Source organism: Felis catus, chromosome C2 (assembly GCF_018350175.1).
Source record: "Felis catus isolate Fca126 chromosome C2, F.catus_Fca126_mat1.0, whole genome shotgun sequence".
Classification (NCBI taxonomy): Eukaryota; Metazoa; Chordata; class Mammalia; order Carnivora; family Felidae; genus Felis; species Felis catus.
In genome coordinates this window covers 115,033,737-115,046,810 of record NC_058376.1, presented here as the reverse complement: position 1 = coordinate 115,046,810, position 13,074 = coordinate 115,033,737, and the positions used below count along the sequence as shown (strand labels likewise).

Below are 13,074 nucleotides of genomic sequence, written 5' to 3'. Positions count from 1 at the left end.
CCTCCATAAGTAAATTCAAATTTTAAGAACTTGAAAATGTTTGGTTGCTCAAAGTACTTCCACAGCCTGGATTCAGCAGGCACCAGTTTTCAACCCCTGCTTGCACTCTGATCTTGTAGACATTACTTTCTTTAAATCCTGACTCCGAGTCAAATGTATTTCTTCAGTATTTTCTTCACTAGTCACCATCCCTTTACATCCCCTTAATTGTATGTAGATTTTCTACCCCCATTATCTGGATTTTGTATTCTATACACCAGAAGGGCAAGAACAGTTCACCTTTGTTTCATACCTCAACTTTAGGTCAGCCCTGCCTCAAATTTAGTTAACCAGAACCTCCAACAGTACGTAGTGTAGCGAGCACAAATCTCATACAAAAATGAAACAAAACCTTATGTGGTGCAAGTCCTATTCCTACGGGTGCGCATTCGTGTCGTTGGTATCTTCGGAAACTCCTAACAACGGGGCAGAAGTTAATTTTCTGCATCTCCATCGTTCAGGGGAGAGGGAAACATTCTGTTGTTAATTTGCACCAATACAAATAAACCATATGGCTTTCTGAATGACAGAGTCACTGTGACACCCAGCCAACTATGCCTGGGCCATTTCTCACTTATCTCCCAGAAAGCTGTCAACACAAGTAAACCTTGATGGCCCAAGAGTCCTTCTGTCATCTGCTTCCCTCTAGTGGACGGAAGAGAAATAGCAGACAGTGGGATCCAGAATCCTGAACTCCCTGAGGCCTATCTCCAGAAGACCATTAACAGTCACATGGAAAAATCATCTCTTCCTCTGTGGTGTAGAGATGGAGTGATTATAATAAAAACAGAAAAAATGTACAGAGGCATCAAGCTATGTTTTTTTATTGTGGAAGGCAAAGTTTGTGCTGAAGTAAAATAAGTAGGAATCAATCATTCATTGGTGAGATATTAAACAAGCAATGAGGCTGAGAGGAAACCATGCAGCAAACACCAGTTTAAAAAAAAAGAAGAAAAGAAAACTTTTAGTGGTGTTTTTCTATAATATAAAAGTACACAAACTTTATTGTACGCGTTTTTCTTTGTTACACAAGTAGATATTCATCTTAGGAAGTATGGATACGCAAAAAATACAAATGAAATCACTCAGAAACCACCTTCCATTAAAAGAACACCACTGGTGAGGCACCTGAGTGGCTCAGTTGGTTAAGCGTCCGACTTCTGCTTAGGTCACGATCTCACAGTTCATGAGTTCAAGCCCCATGTCAGGCTCTGTGCTGAGGGCTCAGAGCCTGGAGCCTGCTTCAGATTCTGTGTCTCCCTCTCTCTCTGCTCCACCCCTGTTCACACTCTGTCTCTCTCTCTCTCTCAAAAATAAAATAAACATTAAAAAAAAATTTTTAAGAATACCACTGGCAATATTCTGAGAATATAATTCTAGAAATTATTTAATGCATATATAAACATATGACTTTGTTTTACCAAATATAGGATCACATTTTACGTCCGGTTTCACAATCTGCTTCATTACTGCCATATTCTGATGTCATCGAAGGTGTGTGTTTTCTGAAGTTATTCCTTAACTGTGGAGTGCCGGCCACTCGGAGTGTGGGCTCATGAGTGGGCTATCCCAGGCAAAATTACCTGCATTTCTCACCTAGAGTCCCCCTCCTCTGACTTTTCCAGCTAGCTTAAACAAGTGACTAATCATAGCATATCATGTTATTTTCCAGATGGTAGTTAAAATAATAAATCTGGGCATATAGAAAACAAGTTAACATGAGTACTATCTAACGTCACTGTATTTGTCGTGGACTTAAACTGTGTGGGTATGGCATTCTATTCCTGCTTTAATAAATATATTTTTAAAATTACCTCTGTGGAAGATTGTTTTTCCCAAAATTATGGGAGATCTTTAATGCTCTTAAGTGAAAATGTCAAATGTAACCAACCTGTACTTATCTTAGAAGTGAATGGGGCGCCTGGGTGGCGCAGTCGGTTGGGCGTCCGACTTCAGCCAGGTCACGATCTCGCGGTCCGGGAGTTCCAGCCCCGCGTCAGGCTCTGGGCTGATGGCTCAGAGCCTGGAGCCTGTTTCCGATTCTGTGTCTCCCTCTCTCTTTGCCCCTCCCCCGTTCGTGCTCTGTCTTTCTCTGTCCCAAAAATAAATAAACGTTGAAAAAAAAACATTTAAAAAAAAATAAAAAAGAAGTGAAATGTGATCATTGTTTCTCCAGGCATGCGTAGTTTGCCCCCATGTGATAAACACAACAAGGAAAAGAACAGCATCTTAAGAGAAAATCCTGATGGTGGGGATGAAAGACAGCATGACCAGATTTAATGTTAAAGCAAAACTAAAAACTCCAGGATGGCACTTAAGTGAGCGTGATGGGAACGTATTGTTTCCTTATAATGATTTTAAATGGAAATTACAATTCAATCACAAATAAAAGTAAATTGTAGACAGTGAGGCGAACAAATCTGTTTCACTCGGATTCACGGTGATTATCAAATTAGCAGCTACTCATTCACCACTAACCATTTTCAGTCTTCTTGGTCTCTCGAACAGCCCTGACTGCAGCTTCATGGTGATTGCAATGGTGGCAGCTCATCAGGGCTGTATTTTAGCTGTGCTTTTATCTTCCCTGTTTTTCCTTTTCATTGCTCAGCAAGGTAAAAGAAAAAAAGATTATTAGAGGAGTGAAGACTTGTGCTCACACCTGTTTTTAAAGTCGTGCAACACCAGTTGAAGGCCTAACATCTGGCTCCAGGCTATCTCCCAGCCCGTCTCCTGGCACTCTCCCCTAATTAATTCCATTCCAGCTACATGGCCTTTTTTCACACACCAAGCACACTCCTGCCTCAGGGCCTTTGCACTTGCTAGTCCCTCTGCTAAAACATCCTTCCCACCTACAGCTGCAAAGTTGACGGCCCCACTTCATTCAGACCTGAGTTCAGATATCCCCTCCTTGGAGAGATTGGCTCTCCCCAACTGATCCTTCCTAAAATAGCACCCCTGTCACCCTCTACTTCCTCGGTCTGCTTTGTTTTTTCTTCCCCAAACATCTATCATTACCTAATGTGATATTATATGCCTATTTTGTGTTTTACTGTTGAATGAACACAATATCAGGGAATTCTGACAATGTTCAGCATGGATCTGGGAGCACATATACTGAAAAATTCACCAGGACATTTTGATGTACACCTTACTTAAGAACCTGGTTTAAGGGACTTCATATCTTTTGGAATCAGGTTGTCTGGATTAAAATTCCAGTTTAGCAAGCATGGAACACCACAGCTGTAGGCCCAGTCAGAAACACAGTAGTATTAATACTCATCTCCCAAAGTTATGCTGAAGGTAACATAGGTAATGAATTTCAGACAACCTCATGAATCAGGAAGTGTTACATAAATATTAGTTATCAGTGCCCTATTTCTTCTCTGAAGGTGATCTCCTTATATATTGAAGAATAACAGTTTTAAAATAAGAATAAGGCCTGGGGCGCCTGGGTGGCACAGTCGGTTAAGCGTCCAACTTCAGCCAGGTCACGATCTCGCGGTCTGTGAGTTCGAGCCCCGCGTCAGGCTCTGGGCTGATGGCTCAGAGCCTGGAGCCTGTTTCCGATTCTGTGTCTCCCTCTCTCTCTGCCCCTCCCCCGTTCATGCTCTGTCTCTCTCTGTCTCAAAAATAAATAAATGTTGAAAAAAAAATTTAAAAAAAAATTAAAAAAAAAAATAAGAATAAGGCCTATTTTTTAATTAAAACCCCAGACAGTCTCTCTGTATCGGATCGTTGCTATTTCTATCCCTGAAGCAGTGCAAACGAGAAACGAGTCAAATTTGGCCAGTACTCGTGACCAATCCAATAATCCCATATTCTGAAATTCAAAGTTGCCAGCAGCGACTTTACCAGCCCCGCACCAGAACGGCCGCGGTAAGAGCCGACCTCCCAGGGCCGCGTGTCTCTGAACTTCCCCATGCCCTTTGGCAGGCTCACTGCGGCCAGTGGAAGCGGCGGGGTGGGAGCGCTCGGGGATGCAGGACACGTGGGGCCCGCTGAAGGTGCAGCCTGGAGAGACCGCAGACAGCACTCCTGGGAGCAGCAGCCGGAAATGTGGCATTCTGGAAACATGAGCTCTAATCACAGGAGATTCCAACGTGATCCCGAAGGGGCAGGGTCCTGTGACCAAAAAAAAAAAAAAAAAAAAAAATCAGCGAATTAAGGCTCCGACTTCAGCGGCCAGCCGGCAACGCCAAAGAAGTCTCAAGGTCTCACAACAAAAGTGGCTGTGATAGGAATTAGTCCTCCAGAGAACTGATGTATGGTCGCCTTTTATGACAGAGATTACCGGGAAAGGACTTCAGAACACACAGGTGGGGACATTTTGTTATTCATGTTTACGTAACCCAGGATAGCAATGTTTTATAGATATACTTCTATTTATAAACACCGCTAGCGGGTTTAATTGGATCAAGAGTGACACCTAGTGGAAAAACTTTGCTAAGCTCTATTTTCTATCTCCCCCCAAAACTCAAATTTATAAAATTATTCCACAGTATAATCAAAGTGTCATAATGCCCATGTCTTTGAAAATTGCATCCAAAATCCTGTAACATCAGTCTCCGTAAGAATAACAGCAAAAGGGGACCGAAATAGTGGAACTAGTTTTAAAAGTATGTATGTATGAAGAAACTGATAAGGAAAGGCAACAGTAAATAGAAATAAGACAAATCTTTGTCCCGTTTCTTTGGCATGGTATGAAAATTTTCCATCAGATAAAGAGAACAATTTGAATTTGACTAGGAGTCTGTGAGTAGGACTTTTTGAATTGGAAGTAGGTGAAAAACAGTGGCCACTACCTCTGGAAACCCTGCTGAGTGGCCTGGACCCTGGCAATTGTCCCCTTTGCTTGGGAGGTCCAGGAATCCACGCTTGCCCCCAGTCTATCAGCTTCTGCAATTCACATGTCCCAGCTTACACTGGAGCAGGGCCATCGGGATGTCATCTTGGCCTTCTAACCCCAGATCCTTTCCTCATTTTTTTCTGACCCTAAAATCAGGGCATATGACATTAACACCCAGTTGGACCATAAAACAGAGCCATTGAACTAAGGACTGCCACAGGAGATTCAAGATAGTCACTTGCTGAAACTACCTAGATGGGTATTTGCTCTTAATGATTTCCTTAAAGAATTTATTCTGTTCCCTAAGTGTCCTCTAGGATAATATTTTGTGCCCCTCTCCCCAACAGCAACTATTTGCTGCTGTTCAAGTGGAGGACTTCACCAGCCTTTCAGTAAAGTCTCTGTGCCCTCTGGTGCTGCCAGCTTTCTCTTAGTCTTTCATCTCCCCCTTGTCCCCGCCCCCCATCCCCAATCTGGTGGGATTGCAGCTTTCCAGTGTCTGATGTCTCTTCTTCGGCACTCCTCTCTTATCGCCTTCTCACAGGACTCTGGGCCCCAATGCAGGGTTTCCATCCCAGAGTGCTCCCTCCCAGCTGCCTCACAATGATTCCTCTGAAACTCACTGAGTAAACATCAATTTGCCGTGAAACAGCTCCCACTCGAGCCTCTCCTTTCCACTAGAAACATGCACTTTATGACTCCCATGCCCGGTCTGCACCACACCGTCGGTTTGCTCTGGCAGCCCTGTGGAGCCTAATGGTGTAATTCACTCCTGTTTGTTTAATTGGTTAAATCAGATTGAAATGTGTTTTTGGCAGGGGTATAGTGTGCTTGCTTGTGTGTATTTTAATTTTCACACACTCTCTCAATGCTGAGACCCAGAGGCGCAGTTTAAAAATTAAAAGTTTACAAAGCCATGCTGATGACAGTCAACAACAATGAATAGGCTTCACAGCCAGCAAATACTTAAAATAAGTTTCATTATCTTAAAGAACTACTGCTCTTCCAGGACCAAAGAGGCATTGCTCCCTTCTTCAAGGTCCCCAAACCAGGCTGCACCAGCACCACCAGGAAAGCTTCAGGAAAAGACACAGTCCTGGACCCCATCCCAGGTCTTAGGAACTAAAACCTGGAATCTCTTTTTCTGCAAGCTCTCAGCCAGCCCCACATATTTTCAGTCCAGTGTTTGGAGGCACGGCTCTGAATCACTGCCCAAAGCTCACCTCTTTCAAAAAGGTGTGATAAAGCAATTTTTGCTTGTATTTCCCAGTCTAAAGACATGCATACCATCTTGATTCTTGCCATGTCCATGTACCACCTGCACTGCAATTTACCTAATTTATCTAACTTATCTGTATCTGATTTACCTAATATATCGATTGACTTGCATTTTATATAAATGAATTTCATTTTTTAAAGTTCTTTCACTACTATAAAATCATAACTTTGATGCATATTTTTTCTAATTTTTCTAATATACAATATAATAAGTATACACCATTAAAAACTGTTTTGAAATGCTTTTCCCTGCAACGACATGCATAGTTTTTGTACCAATGGTACACATATCATACCTGAGAAAACACTGATGGAAAGAAATAATCTGTAGTCCCACTTTTCCTTTCAAAGATGGCCCTAGGGAAAATTATGACTAGGAGAATTTTGTATTGAGGGCTCCATTGTTCACCCACCCTCTGCTTCCTTTAAGCAATAACCAACTAGATCACTGGAGGTATGGCCCAGGTATCAGTAATTCTAATATAAAACCAGGGATAAAACCCATCATGCCATTTCCCTTTCCAAAGAAAATTTCTCCCCAGTTAGGAACTCCCATTACCGCCTACTGCCTCCATGGGGCTACCTTGTATTCATTGATAAACAGAGGGTAAAAAAGCCACTTAAAATATTCTTACAAGTGCAAATCAGAGCCAAAAGGCTGATGTCTTTACTCCAGAATTCCAGGGAATACCAACCTCCAGGGCTGTCCTGTGTTCGCACTGCAGTGATACACCTCTGCACCCACCATGGAAGGCCCTGGTTTCTTCCTTTCACCCTCCACCTCTTCTTATTCTCTGATTTTCCCTTCCATTAGTTAAAAATAAATGACATACTTTTTTCTTATTTTGAAAGCAAATATTTGATGTAACAAAAATTAGAAAGAAAAAGTAAGTAACCCACAGAAACCTTTTTAAAGGTCCATAATACAACTGTAGAGACACTTATTTTAACCCTTCAGGTTATATATTCAGAACCCTTTCTAGAATATGTGCCAGGGTATTAGTCACAGATTGATGTGTGCTGAACTCACTGCTAAAAAAGAATGAGAGGTATTTTATTCTTTTTCATTCCTAAGCCAACTCTGCATCCTGAGCCTGAGCTCCATAGCTCATACACTTCAGTTGCAGAACTAGAAATGGAAGCTAGGGGGTGCAAGAAGGCTGAGGCCTCCCCTACCCAGAAGGAGGCTGGTGTTGAGTAGAGGAGGTCTAAGCCAGGAGGACAGAAGGTTCACTAGGGAGGAGGCCAGTGGCAGTGGGTTCTGTGAATGGGGAAGACCCAGGGTCCACCCCACAGAGCCTCCTGTGAATGGGGAATTGAGCCCAAGATTTTTGGCCTTATCTTATAGCATAAGATCCTCGTGCCCAGTTTGGCTGAGGAAATGAAGCTGCCATCTTAGAAAAAGGATAATGAGCTCCCACAGAGACCTGACCATTTGTAACCCCTCTGTTTGCTGTCCTCTATATAAAACTCAGCTGAGATGGAATTTCCAGCCAGTTCTGGTGAGTGGGAGAGGGCCAAAGTTACCTCATCTAGAACTCTTAAAGCCTATTGACCAAAGCCACTGAAAAGGGAGTTGAGAGGGGCTTCTCAGGGCAGTGAGGTTTTATATGGATACTTTTAAGGAGACATTAGGGCAACAGGGATCAAATTTGGATTGGATTCTGTCAAAAAGAAAGGGAATTTGCTGATGACTATCTTAATTTTCACCCTGAAAGGAAAAACCTGAAGTGAGAGATATCAGTTTAAAAAGATGGGGCGCCTGGGTGGCTCAGTCAGTTAAGTGACCAACTCTTGATTTCAGTTCAGGTCACTATCTCAAGGTTCATGAGATCATGCCCCACATCTGCTATCAGCACAGACCCTGCTTGGAATTCTCTCTGCCCCTCTCTCTCTCTACCCCTTCCCCATTTGCTCACTCTCTCTCTCTCAAAATAAATAAAGTTAAAAAAATTTTTTAATAAAAATATAAAAAGAAAGCAGCAGTCATCAGTGTTAGAGAAGATATTTAGTTATCTTTATGGTTATAGAGTGGCCTTGTCTTTATCTTGTTCCAAACATAGTCAGAATGTCACTGTATGAGCATTCTTTATATTCTGTAAACATTGTTAATTTCCACTTGGCAACATCATGATCCAACTGCTAGCAGAGCCACTTTTCACTTTTCTGAACAAAGGAAAGTATTTTCTCTTAGACCAAATTAATATCCATTATATATGTACACATAGATGTTTTTATAAATAAGCAGTATACTATACATACTGTGTGATAATCTAGTTTACCTAATAACATATCAGCAAGAGTTTTTCATAACAGTATTTATCTGCATCATTTTAAATGGGATAAACGGGTTTCCATTGTGTGGATGAGCCATACATATTTAACTAGTCCCATACTGCTCGACATTACATGCCTGTGTGTGTGTGTAAGTGCATGTGTGTGCGTGCACTGGTTTTCTTGGGCTGCCATAACAAAGTACTGTAGACTGGTGGCTAAAGCAACAGAAATTAATTTTCTCAAGGTCCTAGAGGCAAGTCTGAGATTAAGGTTATCAGCCTCTCTCCTTGGTGTGTAGATGGCTGTCTTCCTCTGGTATCTCCTATGATCTTCTCTGTGTGTGTGTGTCTGTGTTCTAATCACCTCTTCTTATAAGGACACCAGTCATATTGGATTAGAGCCCAATTATATGACCTCATTTTTATTTTTATTTCCTCTTCAAAGGCTCTATTTCCAAATACAGTCACATTCTGAAGTAATGAAGGTTAGGATTTTAGCATATGCATTGGGCTGGGTGGGTGGGGGATACAGTTCTACCCATAACAGTTTGTGTGTGTGTGTGTGTGTGTGTGTGTGTGTGTGTGTGTGTTTATGCTTTTGTAATCAATGTAGTTATGGATATCTCCATATCTAAGATTTTGTGTATATCCACAGTTAGTTCTTAGGATACATTTCTAGAAGTGAGATTGCCAAATCCAAATAGGACCACAGTTCTAAGGCATTGGGCAATATTGTCAAATTGCCCTAAAACAGTTGTTACAATGTACATTCTCACAAAGATGAGTAGGGGAGATTTTAGCCCTGTTTCCTTCAATGTGCTTTGTAGTGTTGCAATTATCTGCTTTTATTGGTTTTACATTTGGTAGATTTATCCACCTCCATATGAGTTCAGATGGCCTCAACATGTTAGTGAGACCAAAACTATCCATTTAATTGCTTCACAAGTAAGAGTTTTCATCACTAGTTAATTAAACAAGTCAAAGGGAATGTCCTATTGGTAGTAAATCAGGACTGATTTCCGTACACAAAGGTCAGCGTGTTAAAGTTAAGTTGTTGATGACAAAAATAGTTCCTTGATTTGTATCTCAAGCATTTATTATTTGGTACTCTATGACATTGCAGTAAACATTCGTTGGCTATATTTTAAACACTATCTGATCCAATTAGAATCGTTTGGTTGCAAGTGACAGAAAAACTGAATTTAAATGGCTTAAGCAGAAAGGGAGGTGGGGCTGGAATTTATTGACTCATGTAACTGAAAATCCTGGAAGACACTATAGCCACAGGTGACGCTTCATCCTGAAATTAAAGTCTGCCACCAGGATCCACCTCTGCTTGGCTGCCTTGGGACTGGCTCGATGCCTAAGCTGTCTGTGGTGGCCTCTGACAGCCTCAGGCTTTGCCATAATAGTCACAAGATGACCGCAGGAAAATCAGAAGGAAGTCATCATTTGATACTGGGCAGGAAAACAACGAATACCACCATTCTGATTCTCCTAGAATTCTAGAGCTAGTAGGAAATTTGGAAATCATTAAGTCTAATGAAGGTGTTTGTTTTGTTTTGCTGGATCAAAGATCTTTTGTTTTCTTCACACAAGGTCTTATGATGAAGCAAAACACGCAAAACAGAATGAAATTGAGGTGCTTAGGTTGAAACCAGGGTGGGGACCCTAAGCCTCAAATATTTCACCCCATCTCCTTTTCCTCATCCTACCTGAACCTCCCACAAGATGCCCTGGTCACTCTAGAGTAGGGAAAATGAGGCCCCGAGCACATGCATGGCTTGCTCTAGGACAATAGCACATGAGTGACAGAGCCAATGGAACTCGAGTGCCCTGACTCTGTCCCCTCTGTCTTACTGATTCCCTCACCTCTGTTTACTTCTCACTGCCATTTTGAATATTGTGTTTCACTTCTATTTTTGATTTAGCACCTCTGCCGCCACCAAAAGAAAAAAAAAAACCCCAAGTCAACAGAATTGGAAGGCTCAGTTGTCCACCACGGGTGTTAGAGGCACAGCCCTCGTGGCTCCACCCATAGTGGATCATTGAGACAGACTAAGGACCAACCAGATTCAGAGTTACACTGAGCTTCTGTATTCTCCAAGTCCACTTGAGGTTTTTATTTTAAATCACCAAGATGACGCCCCAAATCAGTGTTTCTCAGGGTATAACTTACAGATTTTGTGGCTACTTCTCTAAGATTCTCTTAGAAATTCCTGAGTTTAGAAGATAGTTTTGGACAGGGTGCAGGATGAGCAACAGAAGCATAGTGAACCAAAACAAGAGTCCTAGGGATAGCTGTCCTACGAGAAAGGAAGGTTTTCAGTTTGACTTTAAGGGAAAGAAAAGTTTTCTTTTAGTACATAGTTGAGAGTTAAAGCCATTATTGAGAAAGAAATTAAAAAGATGACCAAATTTATGCAGATGCAAAAGGAATCCTAAGTGATTAAAAATAAAATAAATACTTTAAATAACTAAAATAAATAAAAATAAAATAATAAACAATACCATCTATGTCTGGTGAGAAGTATGCCCCCAAAATATCACCAATACATTTCATTTGCATGTATAGCCAAGGGATAGATATGAGGAACCAATGTAATTCACTGTAGACTCACTCTCTCTCCCAGTTTTAATTAAAGCTTTTCTTATGCAGAAGATTAGTGACATAGAAAAACTGCATTAATAAATTTTCCAAATAAAACAAAATAAAAGGTTAAGAGTCATTGGGAAACTGGGTAACTTTCAGAGCCCCATAGATACAAGATTGTGGGTTAAAGCCAATGGATAAATGTCACAAGAGACCAGGAGGGGAGCAAGCCTCTCCTTTGCAAAGAACAAAATTTGGAGGGTCTCAATAAAGATAACTCTTCCTTTATATGGAGGAAAATAATTTCTATCAGAACAATGCTTTCTAGCAAAACCCATACATAACCTTTTTCATTGTACACTGGTATTCTGCAATTAAAAGCAATATTTAATTTGCTGAAGCTAGATATGTAGAGTCTCTCCAAATATTCAAGGTATAAAAGGAAACATTTTCCCTTGAACATAGAAGAAAAAAATTAGGAGAAAACTGTGTGTGTGTGTGTGTGTGTGTGTGTGTATACACACACATCCCTTTCAGATCCAAACTCACTTTGTGACATTAGTAACACAGAAATATATTAAACCTATCATTATTTGTGGGTAGAATCCTGAGGTCTAGTGCACAGAGAAATGTGACTGTCAGGAGAAATAATTCAGGTCAGGGAGGCATACATTTTTTTCATCTTTGTGTTTGAATCACCAAAGATATTAATTCACGTCCCCCTGTGACCACTCACTTCACAGTTCACACCTCAGTTTTTTGTCACTTGCCGTTATAATTTTATATTTACTCATCCATCTTTCCCACCACCAAACTCGGCAAAGATGAGGACTGTACCTTACTCATTTAGGATCCGGAAGGTCCTAGGAAAAGGCTTATACCTCAAGCATTCAACAAACTGAGCAGGCACTCAATAAATAACAGGCAGAAAAGCGATCAAATGAATTGTATCAACACCCCTTCCACACTTTGATTTTCTGCCATTTTTACGTGTGTGTGTGTGTGTGTGTGTGTGTGTGTGTGTGAATTAATAAAAGGTTACGTGTAAATTCCAAAGAAATATTGGGTCAGAAGATTCAGAGACTATGGCCAAATAAGGATTAGGACTGTGGAAGAAAGTTCTAGAAACAGTGGGTAAAATTAATTTATCCCCAACAATGACTTTTGCCTTTCTCCTTTGTCAATTTAATAAAAAAAGATAATTAAGCCTAAAAATGAAGCATTGTCAGGGAAACAGCAGCTGAAGACAAATAGGGCATACCAGAAGAGGGCACTCTTATCACAGATATTTACAATTAACATTTTTTTTAACGTTTGCCCACAGCAGGGCCAAGGGAGAAAGCCCGGCATTCTTTCCAAAGGAGCTCATAATTCTCCCAGCCAAGCAAGGAAAAGGAAAAACACCAAGGGTAAAAAATCTAGAGAACAATGCCAAAGGTGATGACCATGCTCCTTGGCCATGGCAGTCTGGAAGCAGAGCTTTATATGGCTCTCAAAGGACTATTTACCTCCTCGTCACTAAAACTCAAAAAAAAAAAAAAAAATGCCCAAGGGAAACTATACCAAGCCAACCACATTCTGGTCTGCATTGACCCCTCCCTCTGTATTGCCTTTCAACTCTTTTTATTTCCATTTATTAGAACAAGTCATTTCATTCTAAGGCCAGACCAAACCAGGTTTGGGGACATTTGCCAGAAATCTGTAGTATTAAGTGATAGTGTTCTACTTTTTAGGGGAAGAACGGTTACATTCTCCCTTATGCCCCATGGACAGTGCCTGGGCTTCTGAGCTGTGGAAACAGATGAACCCTAATCTCTGCCTTCACCCTTCTTTGGGACAGTTGCAGACTGTAGACCTTTTGATTATCCTCTTCCTCTGACAGCTGTTATTGCACATGATTGATCCAGAGATTGGGAGGTCAGTACCCCATCTCATCCTGTCCCCAAAGTCCTGTCTTCCCCAAGACTAGCTCTGTTTGGGGATTTCACGTTGTGTCCAAAATATATCCTTCTCCTAGAGTATGTATGACTCTACAATTGCAA

General features: G+C 41.1%; 1 protein-coding gene across 1 annotated transcript in view; it reads left to right on the top strand.

Moving 5' to 3' along the window:
- The first annotated feature begins 4,232 nt into the window (after window positions 1-4,232).
- The window catches only part of GYG1 (glycogenin 1), a 75,763-nt gene continuing 66,921 nt past the window's right edge, over window positions 4,233-13,074 (top strand). The window contains exon 1 of the mRNA XM_023260475.2: window positions 4,233-4,355. Coding sequence (XP_023116243.1) covers window positions 4,304-4,355 — 52 coding nt within the window. The 5' untranslated portion in view covers window positions 4,233-4,303. The remainder of the gene's footprint in view (window positions 4,356-13,074) is intronic.